Genomic DNA, 19,613 nt, shown 5'->3' with positions numbered 1-19,613 from the left:
GTGTAGCATCCTGAATCCCCGGGAGCTTTAGAAAGGTGGCATCAGATCTTGAAGATGATGTTGAGAGCATATAGTCAGGATTACCCGAATGATTGGGATAAAAGTACCCCATTCATATTGTTTACCATTAGAAATGCCCCAAATGAATCTATTCAGTTCACTCCCTTCAAGTTAATATTGAAATGAGCGGTCCTTTGAAATTAATTAAAGAAAAATTGAAATTACCAAAGTCAGATATCTCACACTTAGATTATGTATCAGAGGTGAGGGAGAGATTGCGTAGGTGAGTTAGCACCTAAAGAGGGTACAGTATGGAATGAAGCAGATGGTAGATAAAAGTTCTGAGACTCGGCCATTTTCCCAAGGGGGTGATGTGTTAGGACTGTTACCAGTGATAGGAGATCCCTACAAAGCCAGGTTTAGTAGTCCCTATCAAATTAAGAAAACGTTGAGTCAGGTGAACTGTCTAGTAAACATGTCAGATAGGAAAAAAAGGTATCAGGTATGTCATATGAACATGTTCAAACCGTATTATACGAGAGAGAAAGAACTGGAGAAACAGATTTTAGTTACTGAGGATTTTGATGTGCCTCACAATAGATTAAAAAATGAAGAGTTCCTTGAGGAGTAGGTTGGGTTAGTAAGCTATCTGTCTCAGTAGCATGTAATGCAGTTGAAAGATTTGTAACTCCAATATAGGGACATTTGTAAGAATCAGATGGGGAGGACGAATGCTATTGTACATGAAGTAGACGTAGGGAATACTGCTCCAATAAAACAACACCCCATCGGCTTAATCCTTTCAAAGCCAGACAGGTCCAGAAGGAGGTGGAGGCTGTGCTCGATGAGGATATCATCGAACCAATCCAGAGCGACTGGAGTTCGCTGATTGCCTTAGTTCCCAAACCGGACGGGACTCAACGATTCTGTATGGATTATCGGAAAGTCAACGCTGTTACAAAATCAGACTTATATCCAATTCCTAGACTGGAGGACTGTATCGAGAAAGTCAGACAAGCCAGTTATATCACCAAGTTGGACTTAGTGCATGGTTACTGGCAGGTACCTTTATTAGAGACAGCAAAAGAAATCTCTGCATTTGTAACCCCAAATGGGCTACATCAGTTTAAAATGATGCCCTTTGGAATGAAGAACACACCCGCCACATTCCAAAGACTCATGAACAGAGTTGTGGCTGGTCAACAAACTGTGCAGTCTATTTGGGCGATGTAGTGACCTTAGGTAAGTCCTGGAACGATCACATGGTACAGTTGGCAGAGCTCTTTGGATGACTATGAGAAGCAAAACTGGTGATAAATTTAAATAAAACTGAATTCATGAAAGCGGTTCTTGGGACATAACATTGGTCATGGAAGGTTGACCCCATGGAATGCAAAGACAAAAGCTATCAAGGAATTTCCACAACCAACATCAAAGAACTCACTGAGAGGTACCAGTCTAGAGAAGGAGTTTGCACAGGGAAAAACATCAACACTGATCTGGAGACCAAATCTACAGAGGAAGATACAAAGAGAAGATTCAACAGCCGGCTGGTTTTGAAATTTGAATTTTTTGGTAAATCTTACTCAGGGGTTTTATCAGATTAGTATTATAGAAAGGAAAGTAAAAGATAAGTTAGAGGAAGGAGTTGTAAATAGTTATTAGTTAATTATTCTCTGTTATACTTTAAGAAATAAAGTTGTTATTTTTTACTTTAATTAGTTCTTGGCCTCTCAAATTTTCACAGATTACCTCACGGGATCAAACCTTTCTGTGTTGCTGGTTTAAATTAGTGGGGAGGTTTACCCCATGTCATAACACTGTCGACACCTTTTTAAACATACCCATTGTCAATATGAATACTGTGGGGCAAACAGCTGAGGATGGGAAGCAGGAAGCACACGCTGATTCATTGGCATTGGTGAGGTGAGGTGGGAATTCCAGCGGTCAGGAGGAACTGGTCCAAATAAATGGTCAACAAACCACAACAAACCAGTAGCAAGAGAAGTGCTGACTTTTTAACTTCCTCTTTGATTATGTCAGTTCATCCATATATTAAAACACACAAACTTCAGACCAACTCTGATCAAAAACAGTCTGCAATTCCAATAACTTCCTCATCACTTGTTACTCATATCTATATTTGCATTAAAATGAGCGCTGAAGAAATAATGGACCATTTTCTACAGATTTTCTTGGGTAGAATTTCAATGAGTGACTACATTGCAAAGTTTACCTCTGTACGAAATTCCCAGAATACAATGCTGCATTAGTAGGGATGCAAGGATTTCACAGCTGCATCAGTTGGGTTGCCCAAGGTGCTGGTGCCATAGTTCTGCAATAAGTGAGTATGATGTCTAATGGTAATATCGACTACAAGTTGTAATTAAAAAAATGTTTAGATGATATCTAAATATATAATATATCATCCCGCTACAATACTCCTAACATTTTATTAGCTTGATGTATAGTGTTTCTAGGAAAGCTTGCAATTTGTGCAAAGCAAGATCCCACAAAAAAGAATTTCTTACAAAGGATAATCAAAGAATAGTTTGCACAGAAACAGGTACTTCGGCCTATCAAGCATACGTCAACAAAACCTTTCCAAACTAAAAACCTATTTCCTCTACACAGTCTGTATCCCTCTGATCCCTGCCTACTCATAAACCAGTCAAGATGCTCATAACCATTGCTATTGTACCCATCTCCACCACCTCTTCTGACAGTGCATTCCAGGCACTTACCCCCCTCTGCCATTCACAGCTCCTTTAAACTTACCGTCTTTCATCTTAAACCTCTGTCCCTAGTAATTGACATTTCTACCCTGGGAAAATAACTCCAACTAGCCATATCACTCATCATTTTGTAAATTTCTATCAGATTGTCCCTCATCCTTTGACAATCAAGTGAAAATGAACTGTTTATCCAATCTCTCCTCATAGGTAATACTCTTCAAATCTGACAAAACCTGGGAAACGGTTTCTGCACCCTCTCCAAAGAATCCATATCCTTCTCGAAGTGTGATGGCCAGAACTGCACACAATAATTCAAATGCGGCCTCACCACAGTTGTAATATTATTTGCTAATTTGTATATTCTATGCCCCAACCAATGATAGTAAGCATGCTGTATGCCTTTTTCAACACTTTATCTACTTGTGTTGCCACCCTCAGGGAACTGTGGACCTGTATGCTAGATCTCTCTCTGCTGTTGCTACTAAGGTTCTGCCATTTACTGTATATTTCCCTCCTGCATTAGATCTTCTAAAATGAATCACCTCGCATCTGTCTGGATTAAACTTCATCTGCCATTTCTCCAACCAAGTCTCCAGCCTCCCTATCTCCTGCTGTATCCTTTGGCAATACGCCTCATTTTCCACAGCTCCCCCAATATTTGTCTCATCAGCAAACTTACCAGTCAGACCATGGTATTCTCCTTCAAATCATTTATATAATAAACAACTGGGATCCCAGCATTGTTCCCTGTGGACCACCAACTGATTGCAGATCTCCAGTCAGAAATATACCCTTCCACTGCTACCCTCTGAATTCTATGACTAAAGTTGAACCTGATTTTTTGGTGATATTGATGATGTGGAGGTGCTGGTGTTGGACTGGGGTGGACAAAGTCAGAAGTCATATGACACCATATAGACTTTCAGGCTATAGTCCAACAGGTTTATTTGAAATTACAAGCTTTTGGAGTGCAGCTCCTTCATCTTCACCATTAGATATCATCTAACCAGTGAGAGAGCAGGGTATACAAACCCAGAGTTTATAGATAGAGAGATAAAGGACAGAGAGATCAAAAGATCATACAGCTGATGCAAACACACATACACACACACACACAGAGACATACACATATAAATCTATATGATGAGTCATTTCATCCAAAATGTTTGTTTATTTGTAGATACATTCTATTTTGTTCAAAACAAATACAATTTGTAGTCACAATCAGTAAATGTGACATCTTATAAATTCCAGCTTTTGGAATAAAACCAGCCTGATTCCAGGTTGAGCCTGAGACTGATTCTGAACAAAGCCTCACACCTACCATTCAGTGTCTGACCTTGTATATTCCTCTCACTCTGCCCGATTGTCATGACAGGACAGCAGAGCACTGACTTTGACTTTTGTCTACCTGTAGAGACTGTTCTCAAGTCAGTTGCATGATCTTTTGATCTCTCAGTCTAGAAACAGTGGCTGTGTGTGTGTGTGCGCCGCTCTGTTACCGCACCTGCGCTCCGAAAACTTCTGTGACTTCAAATAAATCTGCTGGGACTATAACCTGGTGTAACCAACCGTGTGACTTTCTGACTATTTCAGTGAGATTGGTTGATGGATTAATTTTGAGCAGAACTTCCCTGTTCGACTGGCTCCTGGTGGAATCTTTCTGAAGCCCTCAGGAGTTCTCCGCCAGCTCAGTACCCCCCAGAGCACCGCCCCGGGACGCCCCAACCTTCCCCCGGAACAGCGTGTGGCCGAGTCTGTGCCTGGCCCCGGGGGATGGGGGCGGCGCTGGCGGCTGTGACCTCCCCTTGTCCCGGCAGGTGAGGGAGGGAGTGAGGAATGCTGCAGTTAGTCAGAGGGTGACGCTGTGCCCTTATCACCAGGTACATACCTGCACCGACCCACAGGGAGACCGGGCAGGGAGAGGGAGACAAGCTGCAAAGCCCAGCACCGACTCTCTGCGGCTGCACTGCACCGGGAGGGGCAGGCACTGACACAAGTGGGAAGGAGCTGACTCGATCGCCCCAAATCTTTAACCAGGACACAGCAGCCGCGCCGGTCATCCACCGGAGGTAAGTGAATGCAGGAATCTGCGGGGCTCAGCTGCTCCTCCGGGAAAGGGGCTGGGAAAGTGGTGCTCAGGGAGTTGGGATCCAGGGGGAATGGGCTGAGTTAGAGACTGGCCAGTGACAGCCCCCGGGACCGGGGTGGGGGGGTACAAGAGACCAGAGCGACCCAGGGGCCGGGCAAAGGCACCCGGCAGGAGGCGCCTTCATCCCGGGGAGATCGCCCCTGATCCCGGGGGAGAACACACTGATCCCGGGGAATCACACCCTGATCCCGGGGGAGAACACACTGATCCCGGGGGATAGCACCCTGATCCCGGGGAATCACACCCTGATCCCGGGGGAGAACACCCTGATCCCGGGGGAGAACGCACTGATCCCGGGGGAGAACACACTGATCCCGGGGGATCGCCCCTGATCCCGGGGGATAGCACCCTGATCCCGGGGAATCACACCCTGATCCCGGGGGAGAACACACTGATCCCGGGGGATAGCACCCTGATCCCGGGGAATCACACCCTGATCCCGGGGAATCACACCCTGATCCCGGGGGAGAACACACTGATCCCGGGGGATAGCACCCTGACCTTGGGGCTTCTCTCTAATCCCGGGGAATGGGGGTGTTTCCTGGCTGATCCCGGTGATCCCTATTTGATCCGGGGATGGGTGGCACCCTGACCCCAGGAATTCCTGGCTGATCCCGGGGGATTCCTGGATGATCCCGGGGAATTCCTGGCTGATCCCGGGGGGATTCCTGGCTGATCCCCGGGGGATTCCTGGCTGATCCCGGGGGGAGGGAATCCTGTTGGGTCCCTCTCTGTGGCAGCTCTCCTGGGATTGTCTGAGCCGGGTCAGGTGTTGACGGGATCGGGAATATTTCGGGAAGGGGTGAGTTGGGATAATCCTCCGGCCGCAGCCTCGGGCACCTTGCCCCCTCCCCTTCCCTTCCCTCCCCTCCGAGGGGCCCCCACACTGGGAGGGCAATCGATGGGGAGACCCATTCACTGGGACAGGAGGCGGTTGGACTGTAGGTCCTTCACGGGGTTTGGGGGGAGGGGGAAGGTACAAGGGTCTTGGGTCGGGGGTCACTCACTGGGATAGAAAGGTGTTGGTTTGGGGCATGTGAGGGGAAAGGTGCCTGTACATTGATGCTAACCATTGTCTGAAGATTTACATTGGCTCAGAATTCTTGGCAGAAGGTGAATGTTTTCTGATACTGGCAGAAAGTTTGCATTTTAACTGGACATATTGAATGCAGTAAAAGGCTAGGCCTTCTGTCACACACCAGGCTGCTCCCTCCCCAACTATGGGTGACAGCGAGGGGGCTTGATATCCCCATGGTTCCCTGCCAAGGTGAATCCTATCGTATTCTTAACTTGCTCATGGACATTGTTGGAACGATGGGCTGGATATCAAACTTTGACTGGCATCATTCCTTTCCATAACAATGGATAAAACTTAGAATTACTACAGTGTGAAAACAGGCCCTTCGGCCCAACAAGTGTACACTGATCCTCCGAAGAGCAACCCACCTAGACCCATTCCCTTACATTTACCCCTGACTAATCCACCTAACACCACGGGCAACTTAGCATGGCCAATCGTCCTAACCTGCACATCTTTGGACTGTGGGAGGAAACCCACGCAGACACGGGGAGAATGTGCAAACTCCACACAGACAGTTCCCTGTGGCAGGAATTGAACCCAGGTACCGGGTGCTGTGAGGCAGCAGTGCTAGCCACCATGCTGCCTTTGGAAGCTTTTGTGTACCGTGAGGGAAATGGGCTTCTCCTGTGCTGAGGGATTCACTGGTGATTCTTATTAACAGTTCAGGTACATCAAGGTATTTCAAAGCCAGTTAATGCTTTGAAATTACGGTCATTGTTTACACGTACGAAAGGAAGATCCCACAGTTAGCAAATTGAGACCCAGTTCCATTGCAACTAACAACCGGCACCCAAGTGACCAGTTATTTCGGGGGCATTTCTTGAGGAGTTCTAGTGGGGCAAGAATCCATAACATTCTGGCTCAGAGTCAACAACATGACAGTAATGGCTGAACCCAGTCATATTGCCCCTGTTACTGTGCTGGCCCAGATCAGCAAATTCATCACAGATTGGGGTTGAACGTGGAACATTTTGGTTTGCAACTTTCAATGCTAGTCTATTGTGAAACTGTCATCAGCTCTCTCACTTAGAACTGCATGAGTGACTGCTTCTGTAATACTGATTTTGAAAGTTCACTCTCTATTTTAACAGCTCAGATTGCTGTGCATCGGTTGATTTTCTGCTCACTCCATATTCTATAGCTTATTGGCAATCTTTATACTCCATGATTTCCTTTGTAGTTTACCGTTTCTCCTCACTGTGTTGTTCACACATTGTCAATATGTTTGTTTGGTATAGTATCCTTTCAGTTCTCGAATCAAGTTGCCACTTCACCCCTGAAGAAGACTCCCTTCCACTCTTTGAATGATCACGGTCTTCTTCCTCTTTTTTTTTCTGATTGGTTAAAACTTCTTCCTGGCACTCTATCTTTTTAATCAGTGACAAACTATCACTGAGGGATAAATATGCTCTCTGTGAGAAGTTAAGATCTATCCAAGAAATAAGGATCTCTTTCTCTATATAAGGAGGAAAATCTTTCTCCCTAACAGAGACAAATATTGTCTCTGATGAAGATTTTCTCTCTAAGGGGTGAAGATATCAAGTATGAGCTTCTTTCTCTCCCAGTGTTGAAGATTCCGTTTATCATGCGTGTTAAATTATTCTCTTCCTTTCTCCAGTATGGCGATAGGGAAGACACTGTACCCTTACCTGTGCATCCTAGAATGAATACTGTGTGATATGCTTCCTCTTTCTGGGGGCTGGAAAGATTCTCCATGCTGTGTGCTTGGGCAGGTTCTATCCTGTCTCTCAATGAGTAGAGTTCAGCTGCTGCTGTCTGCACTCGTTCAGAGAAGGATAATATGAATCATAGAAACATGCACTCTGCTGTTGCAATGGATTAACGGGTTTGGGTAGTACAGATAGGCCTCTCTTCACTATATACAAAAGGATAAAAAGCAATAAGAAAAAAATGAGAAACAAAAATAAGTCTGTACTGCCAAAAATATATAATACCTCCACTAGTTCCACTTCTCTGCACTAGGTTTATATGTTATGACCCTTTAAGTGGTCATCCAATTACTTCTAAAGATTGTAAGGTTTCCTGCCACAATTACTCTCCCAGGCAGTGCATTTGAGACCCCACCACCACCCTTTGGGCAAAGGAGTTTTTCCTCAAATCCCCTCTAAACTTCCTGACATTCAAAATTATGCCTCCTTGTTGTTGATCATTCAATTAAGGGGAACAGCTGCTTTCTATTCATGTCCTTCATAATCTTATACACCGCTATCAGGTCCCCCTTCAACCTTCTTTGCTCCAAAGAAAGCAACCCAAGCATATCCAGCCTCTCCTCAAGGCTCCACCTCAGGCAACATCCCGGTGAATCTCTTCGGCACCTCCTCCAGTGCAATCACATCCTTCCCATAGTGTGGAGACCAGAACTGCTCACAGTACTCCCTAACCAAAGACCTGTATAGCTCCAACATAACTTCTCTGCTCTTATAATCAATGCCCCAACTAATAAAGGCAAGTGTGCCATTTCCTTCGGACTACTATATTAAGCTGTCCTGCCACCTTGTGGACAGGTACCCCAAGATCACTTTGTTCTTCTGAGCTTCCTAGTCTCCTGCCATTCATTAAGTACTCCCTTTTACTTAATAATTTGGAGATGCCGGAGTTGGACTGGGGTGTACAAAGTTAAAAATCACACAATACCAGGTTATAGTCCAACAGATTTATTGGGAAGCACTAGCTTTCGGAGCGACGCTCCTTCATCAGGTGGTTGATGAAGGAGTCGCGCTCCGAAAGCTAGTGCTTCCAAATAAACTTGTTGGACTATAACCTGGTGTTGTGTGATTTTTAACCATTTATTTAACTTTATTTTGTCCCTTCTTCCAAAGTGCATCACCTCACATTTATCAGGATTAAATTCCATTTGCCATTGCACTGCCATCTGACCAATCTGTTTATATCCTCCTGTAAATTAATATCTTCCTCCAATCATCCACAAATTTGCTTTTCATTCTCTCCCATATCCTGATCTACATTATTTATGAACATCACAAACAACAAGGGAAGCAGCACTGATCCACTGCACACTGGATTCCAGTCACACAAGCAGCCTACTATCATTACCCTCTGTCTCCTGTGACGAAACCAATTTTGGATCCAACCTGTCAAGTTAACCTGAACCCCATGAGGTTTTAACTTCTTTATCAGTTTTGTATGTGGGACCTTATCAAAGATATCGCTGAACTCCATATAAACTACATCAACTACTCTATTCATATGCAAACATTTGGAGTTGGGAGGTCCTGTCGTGGCTGTACAGGACATTGGTTAGGGCACTGTTGGAATATTGGATACAATTCTGGTCTCCTTCCCATCGGAAAGATGTTGTGAAACTTGAAAGGGTTCAGAAAAGATTTACAAGGATGTTGCCAGGGTTGGAGGATTTGAGCTACAGGGAGAGGCTGAACAGGCTGAGGCTGTTTTTCCTGGAGCGTCGGAGGCTGAGGGGTGACCTTATAGAGGTTTATAAAATCATGAGGGACATGTTTAGGATAAATAGACAAAGTCTTTTCCCTGGGGTGGGGTGTGCAGAACTAGAGGGCATAGATTTAGGGTGAGAGGGGAAAGATATAAAAGAGACCTCAGGGGCAACATTTTCACACAGAGGGTGATACACGTATGGAATGAGCTGCCAGAGGAAGTGGTGGAGGCTGGTACAATTGCAACATTTGAAAGGCACCTGGATGGTTATATAAATAGGAAGGGTTTGGAGGGATATGGTCTAGGTGCTGGCAGGTGGAACTAGATTGGGTTGGGATATCTGGTCAGCATGGATGAGTTGGACCAAAGGGTCTGTTTCCATGCTGTAATCTCTATGACTCTATGACCCTGGATATTGCGATATCAATGGGCCCTGACAACATGTCAGCAATAGTAATTGTGCTCCAGAACTTGCCGTTCCCCTAGCCAAGCTCCTCCAGTACAGTTACAACATTATATCTACCCGACAATGTGAAAAATTGCCCAAGTTATTCTTGTACATGAAAAGAAAAGAGCAAATCCAACCCAGCCAATTACTGTCCCATCACTCTACACTTTACTGATCATCAGTAAAGTGATGGAAGATATCATCAACAGTACTATCAGACAGCACCTGCTCAGCAATAACCTGCTCAGTGATGCCCAGTTTGGGGTCCACCAGGGCCACTCAGCGCCTGACCTCATTACAGCCTTGGTTCAAACATGGACAAAAGAGCTGAATTCCGGAGGTGAAGTGAGAGAGACAGCCCTTGATATCGAGGCTGCATTGGAGTGGCATGGTGGCTCAGTGGTTAGCACTGCTGCCTCACAGTGCCAGGGGCCCGGGTTCGATTCCACCCTCAGATGACTGTCTGTGGAGTTTGTACATTCTCTCTGTGTCTGCCTGGGTTTCCTCCAGGTGGTCTGGTTTCCCACAGTTCAAAGATGTCCAGGTCAGGTGGATTGGCCATGCTAAATTGCCCATAGTGTTAGGTGCATTAGTCAGGGGTAAATATAGGGTAGGGTAATGTTTGTGGGTATGTTACTCTTTGGAGGGTCGGTGTGGACTTGTTGGGCTGAATGGCCTGTTTCCATACTGTGCGGAATTGAATCTAAACTGAGTGTGATATCAAGGACCCCTAGCCAAACTGGAGTCAGTGGATATCAGGGGGCAAACTCTTTGCTGGTTGAGGTCATATCTGGCACATAGGAAGACAGTCATTGTTGTTAGAGGTCAGACAACTCATCTCCAGAACAACACCACAGGAGTTCCTCAGGGTAGTGTCCTCAACCCAACCATCTTAAGCTGCTTCATCAATGACCTCCCCTCCATCATAAGATCAGAAGTGCAGATGTTTCCTGGTGATTGTTCAGCACCAATCAGAATTCCTCAGATACTGAAGTAGACCATGTTTAAATGCAAAAGATCTGGACCATGTCCACTGTCTACAAGGCACAAGTCAGGAGTGTGTTGGAATATTCCCCACTTACCTGGATGAGTGTAGTCCCAACAACACTCGAAGTTTGACACCATCCAGGTCAAAGCAGTTCCCGCTTGATTGGCATCATATCCACAAGCATCCCCTCTCTCCACATTCAACATACAGCAGCAGCAGTGTGTACTATCTACAAGTTGTACTGCAGAAATTCACCAGAGATCCATAGACATGCCTTCTAAACTCACTACCATTTCCACCTAGAAGGACACAGTTACATAGGCACACCACCCCCTTCAAGTTCACCTCCAAGCCACTCACCATTCAGACTTTGAAATATCGCTGGTCTTTCACTATCACTGGGTCAAAATCCTGGAATCCTGGCATTGTGGGTCAACCCTCAGTAGGTGGACTGCAGCAGTTCAAGAAGGCAGTTCACCACCTCCTTCACAAGGGCAACTAGGGACGGGTAATAAATTCTGGCCAGCCATTACCACTCACATTCCACAAAAATGAATTTAAAAAAATAATTTGGAAGTTACACTACAATTGTAATGTAACAAACATGGCAGTCAAAGTATTAACAGCAAGATCTAATGAATAGGAATGTGATAATGATAAGGAATCATCTTTTGAGAGATTAGATGACCAATAAAAGTCATGGCCAGTGCACCAGGGATAAATCATTGGGTGCTGAGGAATCTTTTCACCTGAGTCATCAGACTGGGCCTTGGTTGAACACTGCATCTGAAGGACACCATTTCTGACAATGCTGTACTCCTGCAATACTGCACTGGAGTGTTAGTCCAGATTGTCGGCTCCAGTCTCTGGATTGAGGCTTGATAACTCAATCTGGTGACCCAGGCATGAGAGAGATACAGAACCTTATTGGCAGTGCCTCAGGTAGATAAACCCATAAAGGAAAACCAACAGATATTTGCAACAGGAAGACTCTAAAGGGAAACACGTAAAGGTGCAGTTTCATCAAACATTGGGGAAGTACTGTGAAATTTTGGCTCCACACTACAGGAAGGTTGTAGGAAGGACAGAGTGCAGTGCAGATTCATGACTCTGCAGCTCAATGTGAAGAAATATAAATGTAATGAAAAATGTGTGACATTCAAGTTGATTTCATCAAGACTGAGGAAACTACAGGGTGATTTGATTACATTAAAAAGTATATTGGAATGCAACAAATTTAAATAGAGGCAAAATTGCTGGAGAAACTCAGCAGGTCTAGCAGCAACTGTGGAGAGAGAAACCAAGTTAAAGAGACATGGAGTTGTACAGCACAGAAACAGACCCTTCAGTCCAACTCATCCAGGCTGGCCAGATATCCGAAATTGATCTAGTCCCATTTAGAGTCATAGAATCATATAGCATGGAAACCAATCTTTCAGTCCAACCAGTCCATGCCTAACATAATCCCAAAGTAAACAATTCTACCGCCTACCCCTGACCCATATCCCTCTAAACCTTTCCTATTCGTGTACTTATCCAAATGTTTTTTAAACATTGTAATTGTACCCACATCCACCACTTCCTCAGGAAGTTCATTCCACACGCAAACCATCCTCTGTGTAAAAAAAATTGCCCTTCATGTCTTTTATAAATCTCTCTTCTCTCACCTTAAAAATGTGCCACATGGTGTTGAAATCCCCCACCTTAGGGAAAAGACAATTACTATTAACTCTATCTATGCCCCTCATTGCTTCACAAACTTCTATCAGGTCACCTCTCAATCTCCTACGTTCCAGTGAAAAATATCCCAGCCGATCCAGCATTTCTTTATAACTCAAACCTACCCAGCAACATCCGGGAAATCTCATCTAAACTCTCTCCAGCTTAATAATATCCTTCCTATGTGGGTGACTAGAACTGAACACAGTATTCCAGAAGAGGCCTCACCAATATCCTGTACAATTACAACATGACCTTCCAACTCCTATTCTCAAAAGACTGAGCAAAGAAGACAAGCGTGCCAGACACCATTTTAACCATTATCACTGTAAACCCTCCCTGTTCACATACCCATCCAGATGCCTTTTAAATGCTGTAATTGTACTAGCCCCGACCACTTCCTCTGGCAGTTTCTTCCATACACACACCCCTCTCTGTGTGAAATGTTGTCCCTAAGATCCTTTTAAATCTCTCCCCTCTCACTTTAAACCCATGCCCTCTAGTTTTGGACTCCCCTATCCTGAGGAACAGATCTTGTCTATTCACCCTATCCATACCCCTCATGATTTTATAAAACTCTATAAGGTCACCCCTCAGCCTCTGATGATCCAGGGAAAAAGCCCCAACCTATTCAGCCTCTCCCTATAACTCAAACTCTCCAATCCTGGCAACATCCTTGTACATCTTTTCTAAACACTTGCAAGTTTCACAACATCTTTCCTATAGCAGGGAAACCAGAATTGAACACAGTATTCTTAGAGTGGCAATACCCTGTACAGTCGCAACATGATGCCCAACTCCTGTACTCAACACACTGACCAATAAAGGCAAGCATAAACATTCTAATTGTACGCACATCCACCACCGCCTCACTTCACGCCTTCCTCACTATCCTGTTTATCTGCGACTCCACTTTCAAGGAACTATGCACCAAAAGGCAGCACCTCACATTTATCTAAATTAAGCTCCATCTGCCATTCCTCAGCCCATTGGCCCATTAGATCAAGGTCCTGCTGTACTCTGAGATAACTTTCTTCACTGTCCACTGCACCACCAATTTTGGCATCATCTGCAAACTTACCAATCATACATCCTGCAGTCACATCCAGAAGCAGTGGACCCAGAACTGATGCATGCAGCACACCACTGGTGACAGGCCTCCAGGTCAAAAAATAACCCTTTACCATCACCCTCTGTCTCCTACCTTCAAGCCAATTTTGAATCCAGTTGGCTAGCTTCTCCTGGATTCCATGTGATCTAACCTTGCTAACTAGTCTGCTGAAGTCCATAGACAACATCTACCACTCTGCTTTCACAGTCTTCTTTGTCACCTCTTCAAAAAACTCAAACCAAGTTAGTAAGATATGATATCCCAAGCACAGAACCATGCTGGCTATCCATAATCAGTCTTTGCCTTTCCAAATGCATGTAAGTCCTCCCCCACAGAATCCCCTCCAACTACATATCGACCAATGATGCCAGGCTCACAGGTCTGTTGTTCCCTGGCTTTTCCTTACCATCTTTCTTAAATAATAGCAACACACCAGCCACTCTCCAGCCTCACCCAGGCTGCTGATGATACAAATATCTCAGCAAGGAGCTCAATAATCTCTTCCCTAGCTTCCCACAAAGTTGGGCGATACACCAGACCAAGTCCTAGTGGTTTATCTACCCTTATGTGCTTTAAGACCTCCAGCTCCTCTTTTATAATATGGACACTTTTCAAGGCATTGATATTTATTTCCCCACGTTCCCTAGTTTCCACTTACATCTTATCAGTAAAGTTTTATCCATTAGGAGCAGGAGTAAAGTATTCTCCTGTCAAGCCTATACTACCATTCAGTAAGACTACAGTTGATCTGATTCTGGGTTCAGTGCACTTCCATGTCTGCTTCCTATAGGCTTTGATTACTTTGTTATCCAAAGATCTGTATAGTGCAGTCTTGACAATATTCAATGATTGGGAGTCTGGTAGCACAGTGAATGATGTCCCTATCCCAGGGCCAGAATCTCCAGTCCCATTGCAGGACTAGACGGTGTGTCTTGGCAAGGTCAGACTGGATGATCACTTATCCCTACATCCTTCCCATTTGCATGGCAGGAGGTAAAAGCTGAAGGGTTTTCTGACAGCTAGAAAGGCGTGACAGCTGCTGTATAACAGACTTTCCACACTACAAGACATTACAAGACATTCGCATGACCTAATGTCACCTTTCATGATGAGGGGCTACCACACACATATACCCCCACCTGCACTGATCCGTCTGGAAGAGAATCCTAAAGACTAATGTTCCTCAGGCATAAGAAATTCCTCCTCATCTCTCTCTTAAGTGGGAGGTCGAAACTGTGCTACTTAGGTTAGACTGTTACAAAGGAAACAGCATCCGCTTGTCAATCCCTTTCAGAATCTCATTTGTTACCCTGTAACCATCAGATTCGACTGTTTCAGCACAGCTATGTTCTTGATGTTGGAGCAAATCTCAACTACTTGCAAACAACCTCTCTGGCATTAATAATTAACTTGTATACATGTACAGTCTCATTCCTTCAGATCATCATTTTTGAAAATGACACATTTTGTTGTAGCCTTTCTTCCTGCATTCAGCAGGACCAATGATTGCTTGGATTATTTTTCCTGCTGCATGGACCCATTGATCAGTATATCCATGGATCCATTGATCAGGAGTATATGCAAAAAATACCAATGTAAAAAGAAAAAAGTATTTATATTGGATGATAGGAGTGTGCTGATTGACAAGTGGTAGAGATGTTGCCATGACATATATGCAGTTGCATGGAAACTAACAGTTAACTCTGACTGGTCAGGGCATTGTCCTGAGAAATGAACCAGCGTATGGCTGTCACCTGTTTTGTTGAATTGAAACAGGTGCAGTATTATACATATTCTTTCTGTCTGAATAGAACAAGTATTAAAATTTCCATATGTGCAACTATACCAAACTATGAGACCAATGAACAATCTTAAATTGGTTTTCAGATTAGTTATTCATGTATATGGGATTCTTTAGAAATTGTCATCCAATAACAGAATCAATTCACTGTTGGACACTGTATTGTGAGTTGAGCAAGGGTGGGCTGGTTGGGTACCTTGCTAATTACCTATGGTACTTATGCATACCTACATAGATCATACCTTCATCATACTGTAACTGAAATTCATTATCAGGTTATTCATTTGTGAGATAAGCAGAACACCTTTTTTTGGCTTGACCACAGCATCGTGTTAGTGGTAAACAGCACTCATGTTGTTACAGCTTGGTAGCTGTGTGAAACAGCTAGCTTTCCTTCTTGATCAAACCTTATCAAGATATACTGAAGAAGACCAGGCACTCTTCAGACCCAAGAGCAATGGCCTAAACTCTGACCATCCAACTGATGCTTTCCTCAAGGCAATATCTCTACCAATGCAAGATAACCTTCCAACCAGTCAGTATTCTCCTCTCATATTCATAAAACCAATAGTTTGTCCATTTAAAACAGAGATGAGCTGAATTGTTTTCACTCAGAGGGTCATGTCTTTGAAATGGTTTTCCTGAAAAGGCAGTGAAGACAGAGATGGAATGGATAATTGGTAAATAAGGCGGTGAAAGATTATTAGGGGCAAGGGGAACTGTGGAATTGAGGTTACAATAAAATCAGCCATGATCTTACTGAATGGCAGAGCAGGCTTGAGGGGCTGAATGGTCTATTCCTGCTCTTTGTTTGTATGTTCATATATAAATATTGTTTTCCCTTTACATTGGTACGCATCCTTTTTCAGTAATACTCAAATCATAATTATTAGGGTTTTAAACGCAATAAGTATTTTCTTTCACTTTTAATTTGTCCCTTTTATCTCCTTCTTAAATCTAACTTGTTCCCTCTTGTCATTTTCCACATACAATTTGTTATTGAATTAACAAATTTAACTTGTTCTTTCTGATTCAGACTTTCTGTCCCTCATTAAAGGTTCATTCCTCTGATTGGCCACAGTTACAGTTTCCTTGTCCTGTTCACAGTGCTCTCTGATTGTCTGTTGAAAGCTACAATGCCTCTTGAAGTAGGTTCTGGTGCAAACACTCAGAAAGTTTAGGGCAAATGTTAGTGTAATGGAAGGCTGGCCATGCTCATTCATAATACATCACAAAATCCAGGCTGATGTGCTCCTTTTTCAAGAGTAAAGGGTTTGATGTATAGGCTTAGCATTGGGTTGAGTAGGTGAGGACTAATCTTTGAGGGGGAGTTAGTCTTTGGGTCAAAAAGAGCCATGTTCCAATCTTAAAAGTTCTCATTTCATGATTATAGCAGATAAGGCAATGAATAGAGGATTAACCTGTGACACATATTGACCTTGAATGTGAACAGTAACCATTAACACTTTCTGTTTTATCAGGAGATGCAGTGGTGGACGTTATGGAGCTCATTGGCAATCGTGGTACTGATGGGAGCCATGTGTTACGGCCAGAGAAGTGAGATTACTACTTTTCAATTTTTGGGGTGTCCTTTTTTTTTCACTATGTCCCCAGTTAAGAACTCACCTTTTTTATGGCACAGAAATTCTCTGTCAGGAACAATCTCCTGTGGAATGGATAGGCACAAATATCCAGAAACTCTTGGCTGCTCAACAGACCCGGGTCCAAAGGCTTGCTGAGCCTTTCAGGGTGGTCAGTGTGTGAAGAGGAGGTGGGTTCTGAGTAACTGCATTGTTGGCAGTGATGAGGAGGGAGGGGTGCTTGAGGATAGAAGTGAGAGACTTGGAGAGTGGGATGGGGTGGTGGTGGTGACAAAATTGGGAAGGGACAATAATGATTCTCATCATTTCAGATTTTTTAAACAAGCTCATTGTTTCACTGGCGATCGCTTGAATAAATCATTGAATAATCCAATGTCAAATGTGTGATTTAGATATTGGTGTCAGAATGTGTCTGTTTTGTTGTTCCTATTGCTCGCTGCTGACAATTTGATGCTTTTTGTACTTTCTGTTGGTTTCAGGCAATCGCTGCCTTCTCAAACGAAGTCAAACCTGCTCTGATTGCATGAGAGTGGATAAAGACTGCTCCTATTGTGCTGATGAGGTAAATTCTTAACCCTCAGTACATCCCTGTCCCTCAGTCCCTTACCACACACTCCCCCCAACCTCCACCCTGCACATGCACATAGAGTCATCGAGATGTACAACATGAAAACAGACCTTTCGGTCCAACCCGTCCATGCCGACCAGATATCCCAACCCAATCTAGTCCCACCTGCCAGCACCCGGCCCATATCCCTCCAAACCCTTCCTATTCATATACCCATCTAAATGCCTCTTAAATGTTGCAATTGTACCAGCCTCCACCACATCCTCTGGCAGCTCATTCCAAACACGTACCACCCTCTGCGTGAAAACGTTGCCCCTGAGGTCTCTTTTATATCTTTCCCCTCTCACCCTAAACCTATGCCCCCTAGTTCTGGACTCCCAGACCCCAGGGAAAAGACTTTGCCTATTTACTCTATACATGCCCCTCATAATTTTGTAAACCTCTATGAGGTCAACCCTCAGCCTCCGACGCTCCAGGGAAAACAGCCCCAGCCTGTTCAGCCTCTCCCTGTAGCTCAAATCCTCCAACCCTGACAACACCCTTGTAAATCTTTTCTGAACCCTTTCAAGTTTCACAACATCTTTCCGATAGGAAGGAGACCAGAATTGCACACAATATTCCAACAGTGGCCTAACCAATGTCCTGTACAGCTGCAACATGACCTCCCAACGCCTGTACTCAATACTCTGACCAATAAAGGAAAACATACCAAACGCCTTCTTCACTATCCTATCGACCTGTGACTCCACATTCAAGGAGCTATTAACCTGCACTCCAAGGTCTCTTTGTTCAGGAACACTCCCTAGGACCTTACCATTAAGTGTGTAAGTCCTGCTAAGATTTGCTTTCCCAAAATGCAGCACTTCGCATTTATCTGAATTAAACTCCATCATTAACCTCTCAGCCCATTGGCCCATCTGGTCAATATCCTGTTGTAATCGGAGCTCTCTCTCTTATTCCTGATGAAGGGCTTATGCTCGAAACGTCGAATTCTCTATTCCTGAGATGCTGCCTGGCCTGCTGTGCTTTGACCAGCAACACATTTGCAGCTGTAATCAGAGGTAACCCTCTTTGCTGTCCACTACACCTCCAATTTTGGTGTCATCTGCAAACTTACTAACTGTACCTCTTAATCATTTATGTAAATGACAAAAAGTAGAGGACCCAGCATCGATCCTTGTGGCACTCCACTGGTCACAGGCCTCCAGTCTGAAAAACAACCCCCCACCACCACCCTCTGTCTTCTAGCTTTGAGCTTGTTCTGTATCCAAATGGCTAGGAAACCTCTGTATTCAGACCCATAGACAAACCCAAACACAGACCACAGACCCCACAATCCCCCTACCTAGCCTCACCCAAACCTGAAATCCAACACTATTTCGAAACCCACATCCAAACTTGAGCTCTGACCCCATCTCCAAGCTCACATCCAAACCTGAACTCTGACCTCATCTCCAAACCCACATCCCAATCAGAACACAAAGCTTCCTCCAGAACTCACAGACAAACCCAAGCACTGACACCCCCAAAACTAAAAATGGAATGGTACAGTATTTCCAGACTTCACCAATACTTCATTGGTTGATGGAAAGTATTGAGGGAGGGTGGGACTGAGGGATGAGGTATCGAGGGTTACCAGAATTGGTCTTTTTATTATTAAAAAGCAAGTTACATTGTGTAACAGAGAGCGAGACTCTGAGCCGAGGCAACTGGAGGACACAGGCTTCTAGCTCAGTGGATCCTGTGGAGGAATCAAATTGTTTACACTCAAACAACATAATGTTCAATTTCTACATCACAAATATATCTTTCTTTGTTTCAGAGGGAGGCGTGCAGGAGAAAGGGACTCTGAGTGAGAATAGGAGAGGAACTGAGAGCACAAATGAAAGGAGAGGTTCTGAGGAGATCTTACAAAGAGGATAAAATTAGAGCAAGGCGGGAGGAGAGGACTGGGGATAGAGACCTTTGAATGTCAGA

The 19,613-nt window shown here is 44.2% G+C and overlaps 1 protein-coding gene across 3 annotated transcripts in view; it reads left to right on the top strand.

Annotated features, from left to right (window-relative positions):
- The first annotated feature begins 4,543 nt into the window (after nucleotides 1-4,543).
- Nucleotides 4,544-19,613, top strand: part of itgb4 (integrin, beta 4) — a 133,297-nt gene continuing 118,227 nt past the window's right edge. The window contains exons 1-3 of one of the 3 annotated variants that reach the window (XM_060844379.1): nucleotides 4,544-4,807; nucleotides 16,949-17,024; nucleotides 17,548-17,630. In XM_060844379.1, the coding sequence (XP_060700362.1) occupies nucleotides 16,952-17,024; nucleotides 17,548-17,630 (156 nt within the window). In that variant the 5' untranslated portion in view covers nucleotides 4,544-4,807; nucleotides 16,949-16,951. The remainder of the gene's footprint in view (nucleotides 4,808-16,948; nucleotides 17,025-17,547; nucleotides 17,631-19,613) is intronic. The other 2 variants (XM_060844380.1, XM_060844381.1) reach the window with 2 other exon arrangements.

The sequence above is a fragment of the Hemiscyllium ocellatum genome, chromosome 25 (genome assembly GCF_020745735.1).
Source record: "Hemiscyllium ocellatum isolate sHemOce1 chromosome 25, sHemOce1.pat.X.cur, whole genome shotgun sequence".
Taxonomy (NCBI): domain Eukaryota; kingdom Metazoa; phylum Chordata; class Chondrichthyes; order Orectolobiformes; family Hemiscylliidae; genus Hemiscyllium; species Hemiscyllium ocellatum.
Note: the sequence above shows the minus strand (reverse complement) of the source record. Positions and strands in the feature narration are given on the sequence as shown.